The sequence below is a fragment of the Podarcis tiliguerta genome (genome assembly GCF_965153285.1).
Source record: "Podarcis tiliguerta genome assembly, chromosome: 4".
In the NCBI taxonomy this organism is placed as follows: domain Eukaryota; kingdom Metazoa; phylum Chordata; class Lepidosauria; order Squamata; family Lacertidae; genus Podarcis; species Podarcis tiliguerta.
The window spans coordinates 93,274,714-93,300,761 of record NC_139537.1 but is presented as its reverse complement, the minus strand read 5'-3'; the positions used below and the strand labels follow the sequence as shown (position 1 = coordinate 93,300,761).

The 26,048-nt window shown below is 46.5% G+C and overlaps 1 protein-coding gene and 1 long non-coding RNA gene across 42 annotated transcripts in view; one reads left to right on the top strand and one right to left on the bottom strand.

The window, feature by feature from the left end:
- The window catches only part of MYCBP2 (MYC binding protein 2), a 148,922-nt gene that overhangs the window by 65,516 nt on the left and 57,358 nt on the right, over positions 1-26,048 (bottom strand). For all 41 annotated transcript variants that reach the window (XM_083435700.1, XM_083435701.1, XM_083435687.1 and 38 more), the window contains 17 exons: positions 25,777-25,868; positions 25,526-25,660; positions 25,358-25,441; positions 24,056-24,152; positions 23,358-23,550; positions 22,695-22,969; positions 20,247-20,468; positions 19,968-20,159; positions 19,022-19,228; positions 17,770-17,901; positions 17,067-17,245; positions 16,536-16,678; positions 15,352-15,452; positions 9,750-9,968; positions 3,050-3,275; positions 2,083-2,201; positions 1,371-1,458 (listed from right to left, as the gene is read on the bottom strand). In XM_083435700.1, coding sequence (XP_083291826.1) covers positions 1,371-1,458; positions 2,083-2,201; positions 3,050-3,275; positions 9,750-9,968; positions 15,352-15,452; positions 16,536-16,678; positions 17,067-17,245; positions 17,770-17,901; positions 19,022-19,228; positions 19,968-20,159; positions 20,247-20,468; positions 22,695-22,969; positions 23,358-23,550; positions 24,056-24,152; positions 25,358-25,441; positions 25,526-25,660; positions 25,777-25,868 — 2,704 coding nt within the window. The remainder of the gene's footprint in view (positions 1-1,370; positions 1,459-2,082; positions 2,202-3,049; positions 3,276-9,749; positions 9,969-15,351; positions 15,453-16,535; positions 16,679-17,066; positions 17,246-17,769; positions 17,902-19,021; positions 19,229-19,967; positions 20,160-20,246; positions 20,469-22,694; positions 22,970-23,357; positions 23,551-24,055; positions 24,153-25,357; positions 25,442-25,525; positions 25,661-25,776; positions 25,869-26,048) is intronic.
- Positions 17,429-25,999, top strand: LOC310675431. The gene is made up of 4 exons (XR_014510145.1): positions 17,429-19,428; positions 19,787-20,510; positions 21,036-22,162; positions 22,603-25,999. It is a non-coding gene; the product is annotated as an uncharacterized lncRNA (long non-coding RNA).

The window sequence follows — 26,048 nt, the reverse complement described above, 5'->3', positions numbered from 1 at the left end:
TCAAAACACAATACAGAACAAAATAAAAATAAATTCCTTCCAGTAGCACCTTAGACGTGTATCTGAAGAAGTGTGCATGCACACGAAAGCTCATACCAATAACAAACTTAGTTGGTCTCTAAGGTGCTACTGGAAGGAATTTTCTTTTATTTTGTTTCAACTATGGCAGACCAACACGACTACCTACCTGTAACTACAATACCGAACATCAGTGATAAAAATGTTATTAAAAGCATTCTGACAGACAGCCTAACAATAAAACAGTCATCATAATAATAGTCCTCTCCCCCACACTTTCACAGGCCATGGATTATTTAATAGCCACAGAGCAGGGTAAAGAGGATTTTTTTTTTTTTTTTTTGCCTGGTGCCTAAAGACAGGTAATGATGGTGCCAGGCGAGCCTCTCTGGGGAGAGCATTCCACAACTGGGGAGCCACCACAGAAAAGGACCATTCTCTTGATGCCTATCTACCACACAGATAGGTAAAGGTAAAGGTACCCCTGCCCGTACGGGCCAGTCTTGCCAGACTCTAGGGTTGTGCGCTCATCTCACTCTATAGGCCAGGAGCCAGCGCTGTCCGCAGACACTTCCGGGTCACGTGGCCAGCGTGACAAGCTGCATCTGGCGAGCCAGCGCAGAACGCCGTTTACCTTCCCGCTGGTAAGCGGTCCCTATTTATCTACTTGCACCCGGAGGTGCTTTCAAACTGCTAGGTTGGCAGGCGCTGGGACCGAACGACGGGAGCGCACCCCGCCGTGGGGATTCGAACCGCCGACCATGCAATTGGTAAGTCCTAGGCGCTGAGGTTTTACCCACAGCGCCACCCGTGTCCCACACCACACAGATAGGGCCTACTAAAAAACTAAAAGCCAGTCATTTTTCTCAGTCCTACTAAGACAAAAAAGGGGGAGATATGTATCTCTTTATATTAAAAAAAAAACCAGAATAAAAATATCTTCATAAAAAGGTTTTAACTTATGAGTTATCATTAAAAATACACACACAACGTTTTAAGCTATCCTGAAATGACTGGCAGATTAGGCCGATTGGCCACAATCCAGAAAACTGCCTGGCAAATCTGTTCCTTGCGGCAAGCAAGCCTGTTGGCTTTCCCTCCATCAAAGTAGCAGCCCTGCGCATCACATGGCAAATCAGTATTGAAGCTTGGGAGAATCTGAAAAGCAGCTTGTGATATGGCATTGAAAGCTGCTGTTCAACAACATAAAATATCTTCTTTAGTATGCACAAGCCCTGGATCACGTCGGTTATTTTTGTCAACACATCCTTGCCTGCCCTCCCCCCGCACAAAGCAAGTGTTGCTAGTTTTGTGTCGAATCCAACAAACCTATCCCTCTCAGAGAGACATACCAATGGGGAGTGCCAGATCTTTTTTCATCAACGCAGCTGCACATGCTCCTCCTAAATTGGCCAGCTCTTTTTCAAGCTGAATGATACCCTTAAAAAAAAGAAGACAAAATGATTTTACATATGGTTTTAGGAACTCGGCAAATTGCCCCATAGTCTCCTCCTGAAGTCAAACTTAATATAGCCATTTATAAACTAGTGTTTGATGAGGAATGCATTATGCAACCAGCAGGTCATTTTCAGTAACTCAGAACCCATGAATTTCAGCAGTGTGCAAGGGAACCATGGCTAGATTAATGGATGGTTTTTCTATAACACTGACCTATAAAATGAATGCAACACTTCATGCATTATAAAGTCCAGATATTTACACTAATAGTTAAGCCCCCAGAACCTTTTGGTGATTAAAGTTGGTTCACATTTCTATACCCAACCTTGGGCCTCCAGCTGTTTTCGAACTACAATTCCCATCATCCCTGACCACTGGTCTTGGTAGCTGAGGATTATGGGAGTTGTAGTCCAAAAACAGCTGGAGGCCCAAGGTTGGGAAATACTGCCCTAGAGAACACACTAGAAAAGCCAACAATCAATGTAGACTCACATGCATACATCTAACAAATATGTCAGGTTAAAAATGAACTAAAGCAATACAATGAATCTGCATGCAGAAAATTATGATAATTTTAAAGGCTGCAATACTTAAATGTATCCTCACCTCATCAAGTCCCGGGCTAAATTCATAACCAATTGCAAAACACTTGAAGCCATAGAAAGAAGCCTTTTCATCTTTCACATAGTCTGATGCAGTTTCCAGTGAGAAGAGCGCCTCATTACCTAAGGGGAAATACTAGATTTAGCAAAGCAAAAAACATGGGCAACAATTCACCTACAATCAAATGCAAGATCTGCCTGTAATTTGAAAGCCAAGCTGTGTACTTCTTTATCTTAATTCACATTTAATTGTTTTCATGATGTTTACCACTGCTCTTTGTTACATGCCCTAGTAATTAACCTCTGCTATTCTGGTACAGCACCCAGGAGTGTGGTTCTGGATTAAAAGTAGAAGATAATGAAAGCACAACAGCCAGTTTTCTTCTTAGTTAATCAACATGATTTCATATCCACTCAACCACTTAGTCATCAGCTGATCCTCATAAGCAGAAATGACATATCTGTGCACTAAGAAGGCCTTGCTGCTTCCAAAGATTCATACAGTGGTACCTTGAGTTACAAACGCCTCAGGTTACAAACTCCGCTAACCTGGAAGAGTTACCTCGAGTTGAGAACTTTGCCCCAGGATGAGAATGGAAATCATGTGCCGGCGGCGCAGAGGCAGCAAGAGGCCCCATTAGCGAAAGCACACCTCTAGTTAAGAACAGTTTCAGGTTAAGAACGGACCTCCAGAACGAAGTAAGTTTGTAACTAGAGATACCACTGTATTTGAAATATTTATTCACTATGCAAATCAATGTCATGATATAAAAATCCCACCATTACATAACACCATTTAACAGATTATAACTTCACATGCATAAAGGCCAGACAAATATTTCATCTAGTTGAGGCCAGAGAATTTTTTAATACTACAGTTTAAGTCCATTTTAGCCATCCATTATTAATTATATATATATATATATATATATATATATATATATATATATATATATTCTCAATGTAATTACCTGGAAGCACCAAGACCATTGTAGGCCACCCAGATGAGCCTGAAAATTTCTTCAGTTCTATCCATGAATTGAGATTTTCATGAACAGAAGCCTGCTTTGGTCCAAAACCTGAAAACTGGAGGATTCGGGCAGGAATGAGCAAGCGAAGAACATCCTCTGATTGAGCCGTTCCGCACTGAGCGTCAAATTCTATTGTCATCCACCTGACACATTCTGGAAATGTCACCTGAGAAAAAGTTGGGAAATAAAATATTTTCTCCTTAACTGGTTTGTTGTTGTTGTTGTTGTTGTTGTTGTTGTTGCTGTTGTTGTAAATGGCTGTTCACAATTAGGTTACATTCACAATGATGTTGAAGTTTATTTAAGCAAACGGAACTAAAATGAAACCTTGCAAACATTGCTACAAGTGGCACCCGCCCTGTGGAATGCCCTCCCATCAGATGTCAAGGAAATAAACTATATGACATTTACAAGACATCTGAAGGCAGATGGGCGGGGTAGAAATAAAATAACAACAACAACAACATTGAATATACAGTGGTGCCCCGCAAGACGAATGCCTCGCAAGACGGAAAACCCGCTAGACGAAAGGGTTTTCCGTTTTGGAGGTGCTTCGCAGAACGAATTTCCTATGGGCTTGCTTCGCAAGACGAAAATGTCTTGCGAGTTCCTGTGATTTTTTTCCGATCCCCACCCCCTTTTTCTTAGGCACTAAGCTTGTGATGGCCTGGGATTCCGATTCGGAGGATGAAACAGAGGAATCCCGGCCTGCACAGGAGTCCCCGCCTCCAGGGCCGGCTGAACTGGGGCCAGGCCTAGATGCTGAAGAGCCTGCACCTGTGGCAGTGCATCAGGAGCTGGCCCCAGGTGAAGCCCTTCTGGCCCCAGAGAGGCTTGACGACTCAGTGGCCACAGGTGAGCCTCCTCCAGGGCCCAGTAACCCTTCGGCCTCTCCTGATCTGCAGAGGTTTAGAGCAGAGAGGCGAAGGGAACTGGTTGCCCCCAGGAGGAGTGCTCGCCTTAAGGCCAGAGGAGGCGGGGCTCCTGGGGGCCGGGACCGCCCCTGGCCTTAGAAGAGGATAAAAGCCCAGTCAGCCCGGCCCCAGGTTGCGGGAGCAACGTCGTTGTTGGCTTCGGACCTTCCTGCGTTCTTGATCCCTGCTCGGCCTCCTGTTCCTGACTATCCGGTACTCCTGCTCCCTGCTCGGCCTCCTGTTCCCGACCATCCGGCGTTCCTGTTCCCTGCACAGCCTCCTGTTCCAGCGTTCCTGTTCACCGCCCGGCACTCTGCCTCGGACCTTGCCCCTCTTCGTGTGGACTTTGCTACACCCAAGGTACCTTACCCCCGGGACCAGCACAGTTTGCTCCCGCCACCTCCCGCACTCCCCCTTCGTCGGGGTGCGTTCGGGAAGAGCCAGAGGCCATGGCTGAACAGGCGGCTGCACTGGTGGCTTTGGCCCAGGAGAACCAGGCCTTGTCTCACACCGTGCAGCAGCTCAGTGACGCGGTTGAGGCACTTCAGCAACGCTTGGAAGCCCTACCGGCTTCTGGGGCCGACGCCCCGGCTCCGGGCAAGTACCCAGTGGCTTTGCCTGAGAAATTTGATGGAGCCCCGGCCAGCTTTCCCATGTTCCTGGCCCAGGCCAAACTGTATATTCAGGGGCGAGCCCGGAACTTTCCTGACGACCGTACCAAGGTGCACTTTTTGATTAGCTTGTTAAAGGACCAGGCGGCCAAGTGGGCGTTGCCGCTACTCAGGCAAGACTCCCCCTTGCTGGCAGACTATGCGGGGTTTTGCAATCGTTTGGAGGCCGCGTTCGGCAACCCCCAGAAAGAGAGTCAAGCCAACCGGGCGATTCGGCATTTGAAACAGGGCAAGTCCACGGTGGCCACATATACCACGGAGTTCCGGCTGTTGGCACAGGACTTGACCTGGAATGACTCGGCACTGCGGGACCAGTATCTCGAAGGGCTTTCGGACGAGGTACTGGACCAGTTGGCCACAATGGAACGCCCCACCACGCTGGACACTCTCATTCAACGGAGTCTACAAATAGGCGACCGGTTGGAGGATCGTCGTCAGGCCCGGGGTCGCCGACACTTCCAGTTCACGGCACCAGCTTTTTCCGGCAGCCCCACGGTCACAACTGATTTAACGGAGGAGCCTATGCAGCTCGGGGCAGTGCGGCCACGCCTTTCCCCCGCAGAGAAGGCGCGGCGTCGGGATGGAAATCTCTGTCTTTACTGTGGCGGAAGTGGACACTTCGCTCGGTCCTGCCCTGAGAAACGCCAGCCGCAGGGAAACCGCCAACCCCAGTAGCTGATGGCCCTAGCTACCGGGGGTCCCAAACCGTACAGAATGGGCCCGCACCAATGGACTTGCAACATCTTATGGTTTCGGTACGTTTATACCCTCCAGGTGGGCCCTGGATCCTCACCCATGCTTTGGTAGATTCAGGGGCAACCCGCTCCTATATGGACGCTGCTTTTGCCGCCCATCATCAGGTGCCACTTCGGAACAAGCCAGTACCGGTCCAGGTGGAAGCGATTGACGGACGACTTCTGCGTTCAGGTGCCGTTACTCAGGAGACCCAGCCTCTGGTCCTGTGTCTCCAGCAGCACCGGGAGTTGCGAACTTTGGACATTGCCTCTATGCCCCGCTTCCCCCTGGTGCTCGGGATGGACTGGCTGGAGGCCCACAACGTTCAGATTGACTGGGTCAAACGGACCGTGCACTTCCCAGACCCATGTTCCCATGCTCAATCCGGAACGCTGGCGGCCGCGCCCTCAGAGGAGGCAGCACCCACGCTCCCAGCCGTGTACCAGGACTACCAGGACGTGTTCGAGGAACGGGGGGCAGACCAGCTGCCGCCGCATCGGCCTTTTGACTGCGGCATAGACCTCCAACCCGGAGCGCCTTTACCAGTGAGTCGCTTATATTCCCTAACAGAGCCAGAGCGCGAGGCTTTGCAGGACTTCTTGCGCAAGAACCTGGAGCGTGGGTTCATTAGGCCTTCCACCTCGCCCACCGCGGCGCCGGTGCTTTTTGTTAAGAAGAAATGTGGGGAACTCCGCCCTTGCCATGATTACCGAGCCCTGAATAAAATTACCGTCCCAGACCGGTACCCCTTGCCCCTTATCTCGGAGCTGCTGGAGCGGGTGCAAGGGGCACAGGTGTTCACCAAGCTGGACCTCCGGGGGGCCTACAACTTGATTCGGATCCGAGCCGGGGATGAGTGGAAGACAGCGTTTGGGACCCGGTACGGGCAGTTCGAATATTTGGTTATGCCTTTCGGTTTGTGCAACGCGCCTGCTGTGTTTCAACGCTACATCAACCACGTGTTTCAGGACCTGTTAGACAAGTACGTGGTGGTGTATTTGGATGACATACTGATTTACTCCCGTGACCCGGCTCGCCATGAGGGACATGTCCGGACCGTGCTGCAGCGCTTGCGTGAGCACCGTTTGTACGCAAAGCTCAGTAAGTGCGAGTTCCATCAGCGGACTGTGGACTTCCTTGGTCACCGGCTCTCTCCAGATGGGTGCAAATGGACCCGGGGAAGGTGACAGCGGTTCAAGAATGGGCGGCACCCCGGAACCGCAAGGACCTACAGCGTTTCCTGGGGTTCGCCAATTACTACCGGACCTTCATCGCTGATTATGCTCATCGCACCACCCCGTTGACCCGGCTACTGCGCCCAAAGACGCCGTTTTCCTGGGACAAGGAGGCAGAGGAGGCGTTTCAGGGGTTGAAGGCCTGTTTCCAGAGGGCACCAATCTTACAACATCCTGACCCCTCTCGACCCTTTGTGGTGGAGACCGACGCTTCCAGTACGGCTCTCGGTGCCGTCTTGTCTCAACAGATTGGTCCTGAAGCGCCACTCTTACCCTGTGCCTTCTATTCCCGCCAGCTCCTACCAGCGGAGCGTAACTATACTGTGTGGGAGCGGGAACTACTGGCCATCAAGGTAGCCTTTGAGGTCTGGCGCCACCATCTTGAGGGGGCACGACATCCGGTGGAGGTGAGAACCGACCACCGGAACCTGGAGTACCTCCAGACCACCCGCAAGCTGAACCAAAGACAGATCCGGTGGGCGTTGTTCTTTTCCCGGTTCCAGTTCCGGATCCGCTACATCCCTAGCTCTCAGAATCAGAAGGCGGATGCCCTGTCCCGGAAACCTGACGACAACGCAGACACGGTACAGAAAGCAGAACCCACCACGATCCTACCTCCGGCTGCATTCCTGGCCACCCAGGAGGCGCAGCCACTGCAGGTTCGGGTGCGGGAACAGCAGCGGGTCGACGCTTGGGCCCAGGAACGACTCCGGGAGCTGGCTGAAGGGTCCAGCCCACAGTATCCGGGGCTGGTCCTGCATCAGGGCCTTCTGATGCACCACGGTCGTTTGTACATCCCGCCAGGGCCACTACGGCTGGAGGTTCTCCGGATGGCCCATGATGCCCCAGCAGCGGGGCACTTTGGACGGTATCGGACCACCCATCTGGTCAGTCGAGAGTTTTGGTGGCCCCGCCTGAAGGCTGACGTGGCTCGCTACGTCGCTGGTTGTGATGTCTGCCGGCGCGCCAAGGGACCTACCGGGCGACCCCCCGGCCTACTTCAGCCATTGCCAGTTCCACCGCACCCTTGGCACACGGTTTCGTTGGACTTTGTAGTGGACTTACCCTCGTCTCGTGGCTGTACCTGCCTTCTGGTTTTCTCCGACCATTTCACCAAGATGGTGCACTGCGCTCCCTGTCCATCTGTACCCACAGCCAAGGAAACTGCTCAGCTGTACCTTCAGCATGTCTTCCGCCTGCATGGCCTACCTGAGCGCGTGGTGTCCGACCGGGGCGTTCAGTTCACATCCCGGTTCTGGCAAGCACTACACCAGACCCTCGGGACGGAGGTCTGCCTCTCGTCAGCCTACCACCCACAGACCGATGGCCAGACGGAACGGGCGAACGCGGTGCTGGAGCAGTACCTCCGGTGTTACTGCAGCTACCAGCAGGATGACTGGGTCGACCACCTGGCATTGGCGGAGTTCGCCTACAATAACGCGGTGAATGCGTCCACCCAGCAGACCCCGTTCCAGGCCAGTTATGGTTATCATCCACGGCTGTTTCCAGAGGTGCTGCCGACATCCGCAGTCCCGGCGGTGACGGAGTGGCTTCAAGAGCTCCAGTCCCAGCAACAGCTTTTGGTGGAGCAACTGCACCAGGCCAAGGAAGCGTACAAGGCCCAGGCCGACCGCCACCGCCAGGTGGGGCCGGAACTTCGCGTCGGTGACCTGGTTTGGCTCTCCACTCGCCACCTCCACCCCTCTCGACCTTCGCGGAAGTTGGACGCCCGCTTCACCGGCCCGTTCCCTATCGTAGACCAAGTCTCTCCTGTGGCATTTCGTCTCCGGTTACCCGCAACCCTGAAGGTGCACCCGGTCTTCCACAGGTCCCTTTTGAGTCCGGTGGCCCCACCCGACGAGTTCCACCCGAACCGTCCCCGACCGCAGCCAGTGTTGGTTCGGGGAGAGCCTGAGTACGAGGTGGAACGCATCCTGGACTCCCGATACCGCAGGGGGAAGCTGCAGTATCTCATTGACTGGAAGGGGTACGGACCGGAGGACCGTTCCTGGGAACCAGCGGCCAACGTCCACGCACCTGCCTGCCTCCGAGAGTTCCATGCGACGTACCCCGGCAAGCCGGGTCCGGACCCTCGGTTGAGGGGGGGGCCTGGGAGGGGGGATGGTGTGATGGCCTGGGATTCCGATTCGGAGGATGAAACAGAGGAATCCCGGCCTGCACAGGAGTCCCCGCCTCCAGGGCCGGCTGAACTGGGGCCAGGCCTAGATGCTGAAGAGCCTGCACCTGTGGCAGTGCATCAGGAGCTGGCCCCAGGTGAAGCCCTTCTGGCCCCAGAGAGGCTTGACGACTCAGTGGCCACAGGTGAGCCTCCTCCAGGGCCCAGTAACCCTTCGGCCTCTCCTGATCTGCAGAGGTTTAGAGCAGAGAGGCGAAGGGAACTGGTTGCCCCCAGGAGGAGTGCTCGCCTTAAGGCCAGAGGAGGCGGGGCTCCTGGGGGCCGGGACCGCCCCTGGCCTTAGAAGAGGATAAAAGCCCAGTCAGCCCGGCCCCAGGTTGCGGGAGCAACGTCGTTGTTGGCTTCGGACCTTCCTGCGTTCTTGATCCCTGCTCGGCCTCCTGTTCCTGACTATCCGGTACTCCTGCTCCCTGCTCGGCCTCCTGTTCCCGACCATCCGGCGTTCCTGTTCCCTGCACAGCCTCCTGTTCCAGCGTTCCTGTTCACCGCCCGGCACTCTGCCTCGGACCTTGCCCCTCTTCGTGTGGACTTTGCTACACCCAAGGTACCTTACCCCCGGGACCAGCACAAAGCTGCTAATAGCCTTTTAGCAGCTAATCCGCTAATCCCTTAAGCCTTTAATAGCCGCTAATAGCCGCTAAACCGCTAATAGCGCTAGTCCGCTAATCCGCTAATGGGCTTGCTTTGCAAGACGAAAAAACCGCTAGACGAAGAGACTCGCGGAACGGATTCTTTTCGTCTTGCGAGGCACCACTGTAATGTGTTCCATTCTTTGCCATTTACACAACATCTGACATGGAGTACATAATGAAACAAAACAACCCGCTTTGCAATATAATCCAACATGGTACGAAACTCATAAGAAGAGTGATGCAATGAAGAACCTACCTTGTAATGGGTGACACATGCTGGCTTGTAGGGGTGTTCGCATTCAATGACAGCGTAGTGGTTAGAGGTAGTACAAGCAGAAAGCCCTTGTTCAGGTTGGTTTCCTGTAGTGCTGTCGGTCGACTGGTTGGGGTTGAAGGCAGGAGGAGCATACTTCTGGTTCAAAACAGCTACAGATGGAAGCAGCTGCTGAACTAGGCCAAAAACCTCTACGGCAACCTGTCGCATGATAAACATGACCAAGTGTTTGCAAAACTGCTGCGTAGTTATCTGGAGATGATGCTGAGTACATTTCTGCACATTCCTTTCTCAACCACCCTGGCACCAGCTAGCCCGGAATGTTAAGTGCGTCATCATGCCCTGACCTTCCTATCTATCTGTATACATCCTCTCCTTATCACCCTGGAATGTTAAAATGCACTCTGTACGTTCTCTGAGTCTCACCATATCAATCACTATAGATTGTTTACTAAGGAAGTCTCCATGCCTGTCTAACTCTGTGTTCCCTCTATCTAATGATGATTAATGTCTTATACGCAACCCTTGTATGTCTTATACGCAAGCCTTGTAACCAATGTAACGCACCACGTGTAACCAATCAGCAGCAAGCACATACGAGGCAATGCTGTAATATAAAAGGGACTCTCCAAGACACGCTCGAGGAGATGCCTCCCAGATGACACCCACTACTCGTCTGTCGTTTATTCAACCCAACATCTGGTGACCCCGACGTGATTGCCAGATCCCAACACGCAGCTACCTTCATACTTCACTCGACTGGAAAAGTCTCCGCGCGCTACTTCGTGAGTATGGGGGGGAAATTAACAAAATTCCAAAAGGAGCATGCCAAGGAGCTGCTTCATCTAGTTGGACAGCGGTTGGCGGGTGCTCATATTTCTTTGAAGGAAATTGAACAAATGTTATGTGAGATTGCTTGCCAGTGCCCCTGGTACCCAGAGGCAGGCTCTCTGGGGATAGAGGCTTGGCAAAAGATCGGTAAAACCCTCTTCGCAGAACCGAGGGCTCCGATTCATTGTCTCCTCACTTGGAAAAAATGTGCAGATGCCGTCGCTAATTTAGGACCCGTTCAGGCATCTCCTTCGGCCCCTGCTATTTTAGCCGCAGCAGACAATCCCCCCCCTTACCCGACCCTTTTGCCTCAACCCAACCCAACTCAATCGCAACCCTGCCAACCCCTCCCTACGCCTCAGCCCGCATCCACCCCTCCTCCTCCCCCTCCCATCCCTCCTTCGCCTGCCTCAGCCCCTGCATGCTCTCCTACAGGAGCTGTGCGTGCCGCGCTTTCTCAAGCTAGGAAGCAAGGGCTCCTCTCTTTAGAGGAAGAGGCTGATTGGCCGGGGGAAATGCCATCTGCGTCCCCCATTTCCTATGTGAACCCAGGAACTGCACAACAAGAAGTAATGTATGAAGCGCTTCCTTATTCTATCCTGAGAGAAGTAAGGAGAGCCATTGCTGATTCTGGCCTGAAATCTTCCTATGTGATAGGGATGCTGGAGGGGATAGCAAATGGTTACACAATGCTACCTCAAGATTGGAAAGATCTAATGCGCATGCTTTTATCTCCTGCTCAGTATGTGGTTTTTGAAAGTGAATTTAAGCATAGCGCAGTAGCCCTGGCTGATCCACAGCATTCAGCCAACCAACTTTTTGGCGCTGGTCAGTACGATACCATACCAGCCCAGGCTGCGTTGACACCTTTACATTTCAGTCGCACCGCGACCTGTGCACAACGCGCCTTTCAGAAGGTCCCTGTCTCAGGGCAACCACTGAGCTCCTTTGTTAATATTAAGCAACAACATTCGGAGCCTTACCTTCAATTTATAGATAGATTGAAAGAAGCAGTCACTAGGCAGATTGACAACACTACAGCTCAAAATGAATTAACGAAAAAATTGGCTTTTGAAAATGCAAACACCGATTGCAAGAAGGCTTTGCAGTCAATCATACATCGCCCTAAATATGACCTGGCCGATATGATTCAAAATTGTGCAGAAGTCGGCAGCCAGAGCCATGCGATGTCCTTGCTTGCGGGCGCTATCCAGGCTAGCAACAAGCCAACGGGCAATTGCTTTAATTGCAAACGCCCAGGCCATTTTGCTAAACAATGCAGAGCCCCTGGCGGGGGAGCAAACAGGGATGGTGATACCAACAAGACTAAGCCTTCCAAAAAAAAAAATGCCCGAAATGCGGAAAAGGCTACCATTGGGCAAATCAGTGCAGGAGTTCGGGAAACTCCATGGGGGCCCAGCTCTCGGGCCAGGACAAATAGAAAGCCCTCTGCCTGTAGCTTCCACTATTGAAAATTTTTCTAAAGATACACCCTCTGATTTCACCATTGATTTAATCAATCAGGAAACCAAAGACGCTGTTTTACCTGGTGAAATTGTGCTTATGCCCACTCAATTGGCGGGCCCACTACCACCTAAGGTCTCAGGTTTAATTTTACCCAAATTCTCTGCGGCCAAGGAAGGAATCATGGTTATTCCAGGAGTCCTAGATCCTGACTATGTGGGCACAATCATGGTTCAACTTTGGAGCCATATGCCCATGCAGTTAAAAAAGGGTGAGTGTCTTGGGCGCATTTGGTAGTGCTCCCTTCCCATCCTACTGTTTCAATTATGGATAGTAATTTGCACCAGCTCTCTCCTTTCCCTCCACACCTGTTAGCTGTAATCCAGAGGATTGGTGAGCAGAAGCTTCTTCGTAAGTATAAAATCAATGGCAAAATTCTGGAAGGCTTGATTGACACGGGCGCAGACATTTCTGTAATTTCCAGTAGTTGCTGGGATCCCACGTGGCCCCTTGAGTCTGCCTCTGCAGTTTGGGGTGTGGGGGGACCTCAAAAGTGTACAGTGGCTGCCTGTTTCTCTGCCTAATAGCTCTGAAACCATTGCATACATCCAGCCCTGTGTGCTGAAAATCCACCTCAATCTGTGGGGCAGAGACTTACTACAACAATTTGAAGCTACCATTCAATTTAATGAATAAGCTTGCACTTCCCCTCAACTGGAAATCCACCACCCCTGTGTGGGTGGAAGAATGGCCCATAACGGGGGAAAAGGTACTTGCTTTAAAACAATTGGTGAATGAACAATTATTGGCAGACCATATAGAATTTTCATATAGCCCCTATAATACCCCCATCTTCGTCATAAAAAAGAAAAGTGGAAAATGGAGATTTCTCCAGGATTTAAGGAAAATTAATGAAATCCTTGAACCCATGGGGCCTTTGCAGTGTGGTCTGCCCAATCCAAATGTGATCCCACATTCTTATCAATTGGCTATCATAGATTTGCAAGATTGCTTCTTCTCCATCCCCTTACAGGAGAAGGATCGTAAATTCTTTGCCTTCACTGTTCCAGTGTTAAATAACAATTGACTAATGATTGTGATGATTCTGTCTCTCTTCCCAGTAGATCTGAATATATTTCTTTAGCTGTTTCTCTCTTAGGAGTCCCTGGATTGGCTGTACGGAATAGTAAGAACATTAACTCTTTAGCTTGTTCCGCAGCAAAAGCCTTGAATTTTACATCACAAGCCCTTCACCTTTTGAATAAAGAACAGAGTGAACTCCAGCATAGACTTTTGCAAAATCGTGCTGCTATTGACTATTTGCTGATGCTTCATCATTATGGCTGTGAACAAGTGGATGAAATGTGCTGTTTCAATATTACTGACAATTCTAAAGCCATTCAAAGGCAAATCTCTCATTTGCAAAATCTTACCACATTAAACAGGACGTTGGACTCTCGAGCCTCTGGGATTCATTCACCCAGTGGCTCACCGGCTGGTTGCCAAATCTGGATTGGCTTCGTAATCTTTTTCAATATGCTATTGTCATAATATGTATATTAATTTTGCTATGCTGCTTCATCCAATGCATTCCTGGTCTCATACGTCTCTGGTCTCGGCTTCTCTCTCCCCCTCAACCACCCAATAAAATTAGTTCCGCCCACTTTGCGAAGTGGCAGCACCAGCAGTAAATGATAGGGAAAGGCGGGTGAACTTATTTTGGGCATGCGCTGGCAAACCACGTATCCTGAAATATTTTTGTCTTCTTTACCCTACCTGCAATCGTATAGTAAAACCTCGTACATAAGAAAAGAAAGGGGGAGATGCTGCGTAGTTATCTGGAGATGATGCTGAGTAGTCGACTTTCTGTACATTCCTTTCTCAACCTCCCTGGCACCAGCTAGCCCAGAATGTTAAGTGCGTCATCATGCCCTGACCTTCCTATCTATCTGTATACATCCTCTCCTTATCACCCTGGAATGTTAAAATGCACTCTGTACGTTCTCTGAGTCTCTCCATATCAATCACTATAGATTGTTTACTAAGGAAGTCTCCATGCCTGTCTAACTCTGTGTTCCCTCTATCTAATGATGATTAATGTCTTATATGCAACCTTTGTATGTCTTATACGCAAGCCTTGTAACCGATGTTACGCACCACGTGTAACCAATCAGCAGCAAGCATATACGAGGCAATGCTGTAATATTCAATAAAAGGGACTCTCCGAGACATGCTCGAGGAGATGCCTCCCAGATGACACCCACTACTCGTCTGTCGTTTATTTCAACCCAACACAAAACTGAAAATGCATCTCGGTTTGCTTTACAGTGTTCGTGTAAATAATGTTACATTATCTCGATCTAGTCCTGATCTTTGGTGTAAAAGGGGTCACTGGTATTACCTGAAAGGTATTTTTACCTGAGCATAAAGATGCCCCCTAGTGCTTAGAGGCAGGGACACTATCACTTCAAATAACTTGTCCATGCCTTGTGAAGCTTCAGTACCTTAATGACCAAGCTACAGAGTCTCACACTGAAACAAGGTATCCAGAACAATGCAAAAAGCATACATAATAACAAGTAGTCTCTGACAGTGCACAGATAACTAATGAGCCAATCAAAAAATACCTTCATGTTGTATAAGGCAGCCAGACCAGGTTGGGGCCTTGAAGAGATAAATACGCTCAAGTAAAAATATCATTCAGAGGTCCCTTTTCCCTTAAGTGTACCAAGTCCTCAGGTAGGATGTTCCCAAGCTAACCTAATACAGGGCAGGTTTAGACTATCTATTGACAGGAGCACATGCTTGCCTCCCAAAAGCTGCCTTAGACAAGGTGCAGAGATCAAATTTGCAGTGCTTCCTCCAGGTGTTAGGCTTAATGCAGGCCGCAGTGCAACAAGCCACATGATGAGAGATATTTCGTTACTACGCCACCAAGGTAAACTACAGACCTTGTGAAATGAACTGTGATCTTTGTCAGAGGTGGAAGATATAATGAGACATATATACAAATGTGATGAACCATCCAACATGGCGCTAGACACCTGCTTGCCCAGCGAAGCAAGATGAAGGACACAATAAGTGAGTCTGACTATCTAAAACAGTTGATGCGAGAGAGACACTTTTAGAGAGAGTGCCATGCTCATTCAGGCAGGTGGCGAGGCGATGGAAAAACGGTTAGAAGGATTACCGCTTGTTAATGGAATTGAAAGGTAACCTCTGGAGCAAAAATAGGTCCATGTGAAGCACAACTCCATCTGGAATGCTACGGAGACTGTTAGCCACATACCTTGGGAATAGCTGCAGCCACAGGTCCAATATAGGCAATGATAAGAGGAAGGAGCATATAAAAGAGACTGGAAGAGCTGAGCAATTCTGGAATGTCATCCGCTAAAACAACAAGGACAATAAAAACCCTGAGATACTGAGATATGAAGATACCAATCATATTCCACTACGCACTTAAAGCAGAAGAATTAAATTACTCATTAAAGGCATGATCAAGCTAAACATCTGGTGTCCTATCCATTTCAGTGGGAGAATTAAGAATGTGCTCAAATCTCTCAAACTGACATTAATGACTCTTATATACACTTGTTCTTTGGATGGACCATGTTGTATGTATTTAAACCACAATGTTTACATTTTACATTATTTTATCCAATGCTGAAATACTGATATTGCTTTATTTAATCTTCTCACTCAATTGTGTATTTTGTATCACTTCTGAATCTCATTTTAAAAGAACCACCTTGCCTTTGGCAAAACAACCACCCAGCAGGTGACCCATAGAAGTGATGTTTTTTAAATTTAAAAATGACAAATTTTGGGGTTGGGAGGAGAATCCTTCAGGGGTCCGATGCACCATGGGCTAGTCATCCCTGGATTCAGATTTGGATGTTACCTTTCTTTTTAATGCAAACTGTTGCACCATTTATTGTATTTATTATGTGCAAAAATTTAATAAGTGACGATGTCATGAGCAAACATTCACACTACAGAACCTCACTATCACAAACGGATCTTGAATAAGGAGAATAAGAAGAATCCAGGCCTCTTTTTTTTTTCCTTTTTTTGTGCTCAACACACAACAAAAAGGGACAAAGTAACCATAGTGAAAATACCATCAGTCTCACCATACACAATTAGAATGAATTTCATAATCCTTAAAACTGTAACGGTCTCTTCTTTTTAAACCTGACTTCCCATCTACTCCATAATTCAAAACCATTCTTAACTGCCAATACATGTTATTACTGTCATCTCAAGTTAAATCAAAATATGTTAAATCGTATAACTAGTGAACGATATCGCTGGAATTATTCAAAAGCCGCTACAGATTTTAAGTCAGTATTATTAATTTTCAAGTATGTTTTAAATACTTCCCGTTTTGAAATAAATTATTTCCTTGGTTTGTTCTTTAGTTTTTCGCATAGACTATCTAATTCAGGCCTTTTTGTAACGTATTCTTACCGTCTACAGCAAGAGCCCTGTGTAAAAGGTCTTTAGCAGCTCGTACCACAGCACTCACAACAGAAAGTGCTCTGCTACAATTTTTATCTTCTTCATTGGCTTTACTTAAGAGTTGTGACTGTAGATCACCATCATACTCGCTTCTAGAAAATGAAACCAATAAAACATGAGCAACTCTCAGGGAGTATCAAGTAAGATGAGCTAATACAGAAAAATACAACGCTTTTCCAACAATGTCACCAGACATATAGATATTTAAAAGCATCCTTCAGCCTGTCCTATATATGATATATTCTTCTCTCTCTTTATCTCTGTGTGTTTGTGTGCAGATAAATATATAAAACATCTCTTCATGAAGGGCTATTTCAGATAGTTCATTTTCGAAAACAGTAAAGCAAGCACTATACCAAAACAACATTTCTAAGTGAAATAAGGTGGAATACAATGCCTCCAACTGATTTTTACATGTTCAAAACCCGCACAAATTCAAAACTAAACAAAATCCACACAATGCAATTACATAGTTCATACCTGTAATAGAGAATCTGTGGGATCTGTCCCCGGGTTTGATTTGTGCCATTGCTGCTCAAACTACACGTACTGAAAGTGAACGTGACACCATCTGGACACTGAACCGTGGTCATCCCTCCATCCCCATTAGCTGTCCGACTCCCGTAGTTCCTCAGACGAACTGCATATTTCACATTCTCCTTCAATTAAAAGCCAGGAAAGCAGGCAATATTAGACTAAGCAGCAACATTTTGCTTGATCGTTTTACATGAGCTGTCCTGAAATTTTTAAGGGAAGATGAAACTTCTCCAATAGCAACATCCTCTGGGAAAAGCATGTTTGGAACCAGTGGCCGAGGCAAAATGTTTCCATGGCAGTAGAGCTACACCAGCTTAGGGTTGCCGTACGTCCGGAATTTCCCAGACATGCCCGAGATTCCAAAGGTGAAATCACCATCCGGGCGGATTTTTTAAAATTTTGAAAAATGTTTGGTTTGTGTGTGTGTGTGCTCAGTCCACAGTAGCCCCACTCCTGAATGGAGTTTGGATCTGGAATACTTTATGCCGGTTTAATTTACAGAAATCTTGCTTTAAACCAGCTTCTTGTGTGTAAGATTGCTCCCTAAAATGTTCATCAGCAAATAAATTGTTGAATTGAAATAAAATACATGTGCATAATTCAGATCTATTTTTCAGTTGCAGGGGGAAAAAATCATTTGATTTACCTTCAGAGGAACAACTTTGTCAAGTTTAATTTCAGCAATATCACTTGGGGAGTCATCTGTAGTATACGTCCCTTTAACTAATTCTAGAGATGTCCATCTGTGAGAATGAGTTGAATCTCCTGTATGATCACTCTATAAATAAAAAGAAGTAAAGGTAAGTATTTAAAGGTTATGTAAAAAAAATAATCTGGATATTCCTCTGTCTGTTATCTGTAGTTCCACCATCCAAAAGTCCCCTGGCTGCCCCATATATTTGGAACTGCCTCCTAGAAAACTTGTGTGATTCTCTTTCTTAAAGGTAAAGGTAAAGGGACCCCTGACCATTAGGTCCAGTCGTGACCGACTCTGGGGTTGCGGCGCTCATCTCGCTTTACTGGCCGAGGGAGCCGGCGTACAGCTTCCGGGTCATGTGGCCAGCATGACTAAGCCGCTTCTGGCATGGAAATGCCGTTTACCTTCCCGCCGGAGCGGTACCTATTTATCTACTTGCAATTTGATGTGCTTTCAAACTGCTAGGTTGGCAGGAGCAGGGACCGAGCAACGGGAGCTCACCCCGTCGCGGGGATTCGAACCGCCGACCTTCTGATCGGCAAGTCCTAGGCTCTGTGGTTTAACCCACAGCGCCACCCACGTCCCTTTTTCTTTCTTATGCCTGCTCAAAACCCACCTTTTAGGTACAGCCTTTGGGCTCGATCCCTAGTTACCATGTCCTACTGTAAACTTAGTCTAAGTACACGTAAGTGAAACAACCACGTATTGCTTCCCTGTTCACACCTGCCTCCACTTCCCTCCCCATTCCTCTGCTGTTTCTGTGTTAAATTTGATTGCAAGCTCCTCGGAGTAGGGAACAGTTTCTGCCTATCGCCCCATTCCATATTTTGTCCTTGAAGATAATTTTTTAATGTTACTTCCCCTCACAATTGCCTGCCCTTCAGCATTCAAACCGCATTCCTCAGCACCCCTAAAAAGCAAGTGTGAGCTTCCAAACCATGTGCTTCACAAGAACTAAGGTGCTTGCTTCTCCAGCCTCCTATTCTCTACTACCACAACAACTCTGACATATATCGTACAAGAGAGGGGGATATTAACATTATATTTAAACTGGGCTGCACTGTTTTCGGGTGAGGCCCAGGAGTCCAATGTTTGCAACAGTTTTATGTGGATTTTTTTATTATTATTACTATTCTAGCAGTAAAGGCAACAACGTAGCTGAATTGCAGGGGCTTTTCATGAACAATTGTGAAGTACATACATCATCAACTAGTACTTCCAGTTCATATTCATGGATTCCTCCTCCTCCATAGACAGAGAATCCTACAACAATGACCCCAGGTTTGTCCACAGAGAAGCAAATGGCATCAGGGGATCCGTTCCCTGTGTTCCAGCTTCTTCCTTGGCTTGTTTTTGTGAATCGATTTGGGCTTGACTTGACAGAATGAAGAGAATTAAGCCCATCAACCTGGAAAGAAGCAGGACAGCAATTAGCAGAGAAAAATCCAATTTAAGGCTATTTTAAATTAGATCCTTGCTTCTAAATCAACTTACATGAATGAAACTGTCCTATCAAGCACTGTTCCTTAATAAAATAATCCATTTATCAGCAAACTGTTTAACTATCCCTAGAAAAGAAAATGACTAAAGGAACTAGGAACACCTACTGTATTTTTCGCACCATTGGGCGCACCGGACCATAGGGCACACCCAGTTTTTAGGGGGGGGGGGAATCAAGAAAAAAATATTCCCCCCCCCCCCAGCCCCAAAGAGCAGCGTACAGGCTGCACACAACCTCTCCCTGCCAGAGGGGTTGCGCGCAGCTATGGAAAAAGGCAAGGCAGTGAGCGGGATGGATCCTGCTCGCTGTTTTGGCTTCCCCTTTAGCCCCGTGCAGCCTCTCCCTGCCGGAGGGGTTGCGCGCGGCTATGGCACAAGCCTGCATTCGCTCCATAGGATGCACACACATTTCCCCTCAATTTTTGGAGGGGAAAAACTGCGTCCAATAGAGCGAAAAATACGGTAGTTTTATATGGACAACACAACATCTAACAAAATCCACTACAGGCTTCAAATTGGTTGCATGATTTCTGGAATGAAATATGATTCACTCGTGAAAGAAAAATATCTAAATATGGAAATGCTATCTTATCTTAGCATGCACCTACCAATCCATATACAGGGGGATTATGAATTAACCACATTACCTCCGATCCCAGTGCAGAAGCTGTGAGTTCACTCACAATACTGGCAAGCAATCCACAGGTGTTAGAAACCAGGTGTGCAGAGAAAAGTTCGTTTTCACGCCTAAGGCTATTTCTTACTGGCAACACGACAATCACCAGCATCTTTTCAAGTACTTCCCGAAAGCTTGTCATCCCTGAGATATTTTCTTCACTCTGTAGAACAAATTGGCACATCAGAACGGAATGTCTCATATCAGATTATTATGATATACGCTGTGTGCTTTTGTAGCTGATACTCGCCTGACTAAGTTTTTCCATGTGTGCTACCAGCAGAGGGAAGCGATGGGCCAGCGCAGAGTCATTTTCAGTGCTAACTTGTTTCACCATAGAATGCAGCAAAACTTCACCATCGTAAGCAATAGGAAAGATGGAGGTCAGTTTCACAGATGTGTGGCACAGGGCTGACATCACAGCTGCGAGAAGCCTACTGCTTGATGTCTTGAAGTTTGCTTCCTGGATATCCTTAAAATAAAATTAAAAAATGCTTGTAAAAATGGCATAGCTGTGTTGGACTACATGGAATTGGCGGAAATGACTGGCAGAATCCGAGACCAGGGAGAAGAGTCGGTGGAAGAAGATTGGAAAAAATTCAAAGTATATCTACAGAAAGACTGCAAAATTAATGAATGTTAGAAGAATGCTGGAATGAAGTTATATGGTTTTAGCAGAAATGTTATAAAGAATTAAGCAAAAACTGATTGTTAATGGGCTAAGGTGGAAAATTTAAAGTTAGATTGTGTTAAGATAAATTATAGAACAAAAAATTGAGAAAGATGGAAAGGATTTGCTGAAATAGCTAATGAACTAGAATACAAAAAAGGGAGGTGTGAGGAGGTTGATGAAACAAGTAAATGAAAGGTAAAGATATGGAAATATTGGATGTGTTTTTAAATGTTTTTGTTGTTCTGGTTGTTTTGATGTACTTTTTTTTGATGTATTGTTTGTTAAATTTTCTACTGTCTTTTTTTTCTTTTCTGTAACTATTAAACTTTTAATAAATATCATTAAAAAAAAATTAAAATGGCATAGCTGAACAATGCAAAACAGCCTGTGTTACTTCTTCTATTCTGCCATTACTCTTGGCCAATAATTTTATGATGATACGTATAATAATAATAATAATAATAATAATTATATATATATATATATATATATATATATATATATAGCCTTCAGAGTCCAGTACGCAGATGGTTAAAACACAAAAGAAGGGTTGGATGCATGGCAGAAGGAAGGGATCACAAGTGCTAGTAGTCAATTCCTAGTTTTTAAAAAGAACAGAAGGTTGTGTTGAAATGACTCTTCACCTGCTGCCCCTCAAAAGTGCAAAAGGGTGAAGGTTGCACATCTGAACAACCTTTATGCCACAGAGCATGGGGAGGCAAGCTAAGGCCCGGGGGCCGGATCTGGCCCAATCACCTTCTTAAATCCGGCCCGCAGACGGTCTGCGAATCAGCGTGTTTTTACATGAATAGAATTTGTCCTTTTATTTAAAATGCATCTCTGGGTTATTTGTGGGGCCTGCCTTGTGTTTTTACATGAGTAGAATGTGTGCTTTTATTTAAAATGCACCTCTGGGTTATTTGTGGGGCATAGGAATTCATTCATTTTTTATTTATTTTTTTCAGAATATAGTCCGGCCCCCCACAAGGTCTGAGGGACAGTGGACCAGCCCCCTGCTGATAAAGTTTGCTGATCCCTGCCACAGAGGAATATCTCTGACAAAGGGAAGAATTTCAGGAGCTAGTACTCAACCTTCCTGGCAATGAATTTTGCGGGCTGAGTAGGGGAAAAGCAGCATAATGAAGCAGATCAGAAGAGGAAGCTGGCAAGCAGCAGGAAAAAGAGAGCAGGTGGTGAGTTGTAGGCCAAGGTGGGAGCAATGAAGAGAGAACTAGGAGCAGGAATGTTTAGAATGTTCCTGCAATCGCCTTCCTTTGTATAATGTACAAAATGTATACTTTATAGTTTTAGCCTTTATGGATAGGAAAGCAGTAAAGTAAAATGTTATAGGGCAATTTGCAATTGGAATTAAAGGATGGTACCAAACTGAAAACCAGAGGCATTAGTCATGATAGCTGCATACTTAGAGAGTCACTAAATGTCATACGCTGGGGAAAGAATGAGCTACCGAAACGTTTCATCTTTTGGTCAATGTAATGGTTCTAGGGGTTGCTCGTGCGTAAGCTTGTCCCAACGTCTGGCTGGGTTGCCTGAGTGAACCTTTCCTGTCCGGGCAGCCACTCGCCTGTGACCGTCTCAATCGCTGGCAGAATCCGTCAGTGGGCGTTTCTTAAACTTCTTCCAGCAAAGAAGCTCTTTGACGCCCAGTCTCCGCCTACTCTCCCTGCGTGGAAGCCTTCTGCGCAAGGAGGGCGTAGCCAGCGGAGGACCCTTCCTCTCCCCGCTGGTCCCCGGCAAGGAATCATGGGACCGCCTCGCCGATTCCCCCATCTCCCCCCCTTCTCCACTGGAACTACGCTGATTCTCTCCCCCAAAAGATGGGCTGCCCCTCCCACTCCCGGGACGCTCTCTGGGATCCCTTTGGAGCTTGCTCTCTCCCTCGGACACTGATGGCAGTTCCCTGACAGTCAAGGATGCTGTGTCTGTTTGAAAGGTTAATGTCAATGTTTCACAATACTGCTTTTGAACTGTTTAAAAAAAATATGTACAAAGACTTTTCAGTACCTGATCTAAACAATTTAGCAAGTCACAAAGGCAAGCCCATTGTAGAGCTGGTGTCGGGTAGAATGAGTGAAAGCAGGCTGTGAAGGTGTTATGGCACTCCTGAAGAACAGCTTCTAGAAGATTCAGTGGCTGAGTGAGGTATCCTTGGGGGTCGTTGTCCAACTTGATCATACAGTGATCTACTCCTTCAGATAAAATTTTTCTTAGTAAGGTTCTAGTCTTCCCAATGCAGTCTGCCAGCTTGCTAGTTTCTTCAACAACGGCTTTCGTAGTAGCTGGAAAGAGAAAGACAGTCACTAAGAAAATGGCAAACAATAAACCAATCAGATAATTTGACTCTCCTTCCTTGGGATGTTTTTAAGCAGAGAATGGATGATGGTTGTGTATGATCTGGTTGAGATTCTTGCATTTCAGGGAATTGGACTAGATAACCCCAGAATCTCTTCCAACTCTACAATTTGATGGTGCTACGATTCTATGACTTCAGTTCACTGAAGAAGAAAAAGGCTCCAAATAACATCTACTGAAAATGGGTTTCCATTTCCTCAGATGAGTAGCTAGATTTGAAATCTGCTTTATCTTGTGGTGGGTTTATTTTGCTCTAAATGTTCCCTTGAAAACTTGGGTTTCATGCACTTAAAATATTTGAACTTAGTACATTACCTGACACAGGGTATATTTCACACGTATAGACACGCAGCAGCCTCAAGCAACAAGTGCCAACGAATCGCAGCCTTTCTAAATCCAAAAGGGTAGCTGTATACTGGAACCCTTTCAATCCTCGAAGCTCCTCTACTCCCAACACTAAGGTGGTCCAGCTCCAATGAAGAATGCTCAATAGCGATTCAAAACACTCCTGTTTCAAAACAAGTTGTGGAAGAAGCAAGGTGACCAAACCCAAAAAGAAACCCCAAGAACTTTCAGATAAAAGAGATTTCCAGCCCTGTTCCTTGTCTAATGCCAGTGTCCTCAGCAAACCGCTGAGGATGCATGAGAATCTCTACACACCACCAGTAGAAATAACGATTGCTGGCAAGAGAGGTCCCAGAACCAGGTAGAAAAAATTCAAAATCCACCCACCCACCCATTAGAATGCTCAATTAGTGGGAACAAATGAAGCATCTAAGCATCTACCCAAGAGTCTGACTCAGACAACATATGATGAAGGATCCTGATGGATAAATAACCTCACTGATTCAGGATGACATTAACCATTGCATTGGACACAACAGTTTTGTGCAGGCATGGCATGTTGCAAGCAGTGTTAATTTAAAATATGCTTCAGCCTACGTTCTATTAACCAATCTTAGATGAACAAACTAGGATGACCCTTGTAAGCAACACTCTTGAAAGACACTTACCACTGAGACAGTTCTTGCGAAAGAGCGCTTTAAAATGTGCACAGGCTCACTTGTTTGCTGTTTTCCTTTTGATGCACTGCCATCGCTCGTTGGCAGCCTGAAAGCAAAAAAGGGTGGGGAGAGTATAATCACACACTTCTTTACTCTAGATACTAGAGTATAGAAGTAGAATTTATAAACATTTGCACACGCTATCAATTCATATGGTAAAACTGGAGAATGCACTAAATGTGGTCCTTCAAAGAATATCAAGCAGTCTTGATCCTGTAGATACATATTCTGTCCATTCAGTAAAATACTTCACTTTCCTATCTCACACAAGTTTTCTGCTAAGCTACAAGAGAAAATGAGAAAGTTGGAAAGCCCTGTTCTATGAGTGGATCCTAGCAGTTCTTAGGACCTAAGCTCTTGATGACTGCACACTCTATTTTTTCTCTTTTTGGAGGGTCAGAGCCCTACTGTAGATTAAATCAGCCAGCTGCAAGGTCTTTTGGCATAAAGAGAGATTTATGTCCTTCTAACTGCAGGCTATGTGTTCCCTCAAGCTGCTCCCAGGATCAAGGGAACCTGCTAGAATAGTATTCTGTTTAAAGTAACGGGATGCAGCTGCAGGTGGCTTGGGCAACTAGAAGAAATCCAGTTCAGTCCTGTGTGACATCTACTATTATTAGTCCTCCAAAGGAGCCCAGAGCAGAAAACATATCAATATCAATAATAAAACAAAACTTCTATTAAAGTTTAGAACTCCTAAAAAGCAATCCCCCCTCTCATACTATTAATTCCAGGACTTCCAGGGGCAGAAATTTCAGCTATCAAATGCCTAGGTAAACAGGCATATTTTTAAATTTCTCCTAAAAGTTACCAGTGACGGAGACTGACTCACCTCAGGAGGGCATGTCACAAATTGGGGGCTGCCACCAAGAAGACCCTGTCACAGCTAACCAGGCAACCCAGTTTAACATGTTCATCTCATCCAGGGAGAACCAGATATAAATCTTATATAGCGATAATGCTCACTAGGTACATTTGGGATAGTTGCCATTGCTCAGGTTAAACTAAAGAAAAAGTTGTAAGAGTGGAAAAATTGGGATAATCCTATACATGTCACTCCAAACTCTTTGTAGGAAGGGTGAAATACAAATGAAATAAAAGAAAGGCTGAATAACCACTTCATCGTACAGAAAAGGATACAAAACTGCAATACTGACTATCGTAACAAGATGTTTCAGTGAACGCTGTATTAAACTGTCCCCCCTCCAAATGACATCTATCACTGTTTCAGGTTTTTTTTTAAAGCATTACCTGTACAGCAACTGGGGAATCTGGCCGGCATTAACATCTGTACCATTATTCGATTTCTTTGAACTCTTAAACTGGAAGACGACACTGAAGAAGAAACGTTATTCAAACATCAGTTATATGGCTTCTTCTGAACCTCAAAACAAAACATCCAAGAAAGAAAATATTTACCCATCATCCGTAGTAATAGATGCTTGTCCATGGGACCCACAATCACTGCTAGGGCCAGATACTCGCGCCCAGGCTACATACCACCAACCAGCTTGCAAAAGAACTGGTTCATCAAACATCATTGCATACTTTTCCCTGAGAAAAAGACACAGATAAAAATCTAAGGTTATCGTCAAGTGTTTCACAACAAAATGAACTTTATGTGCATTATCTGTTCATCCTGCTTAAGGACAGCTCTTCCTTCATTTTACCTTGCAGCACAATCGTATGCCAAGACATCCGTTTCAGCAAGAAGGTCACCATCTGTCTCATGATCGCCTCCATCCGGACCCAATTCAAACAACTGAAAAGAGAGGCCTTTAAGAGTTTTACTTTCCTGCCTTATTAGTATGTCATTCTACCCCACCCCCCGAAAAAATGTGTTGCGTTGAAGGGTGGTATGAAACATAAATCACATGTCTTTATTTACTGCAAGTTTTCTCTTGTTTTCAAATTTAGTTTTCTTCCCAGGAAAGCTGTTTCC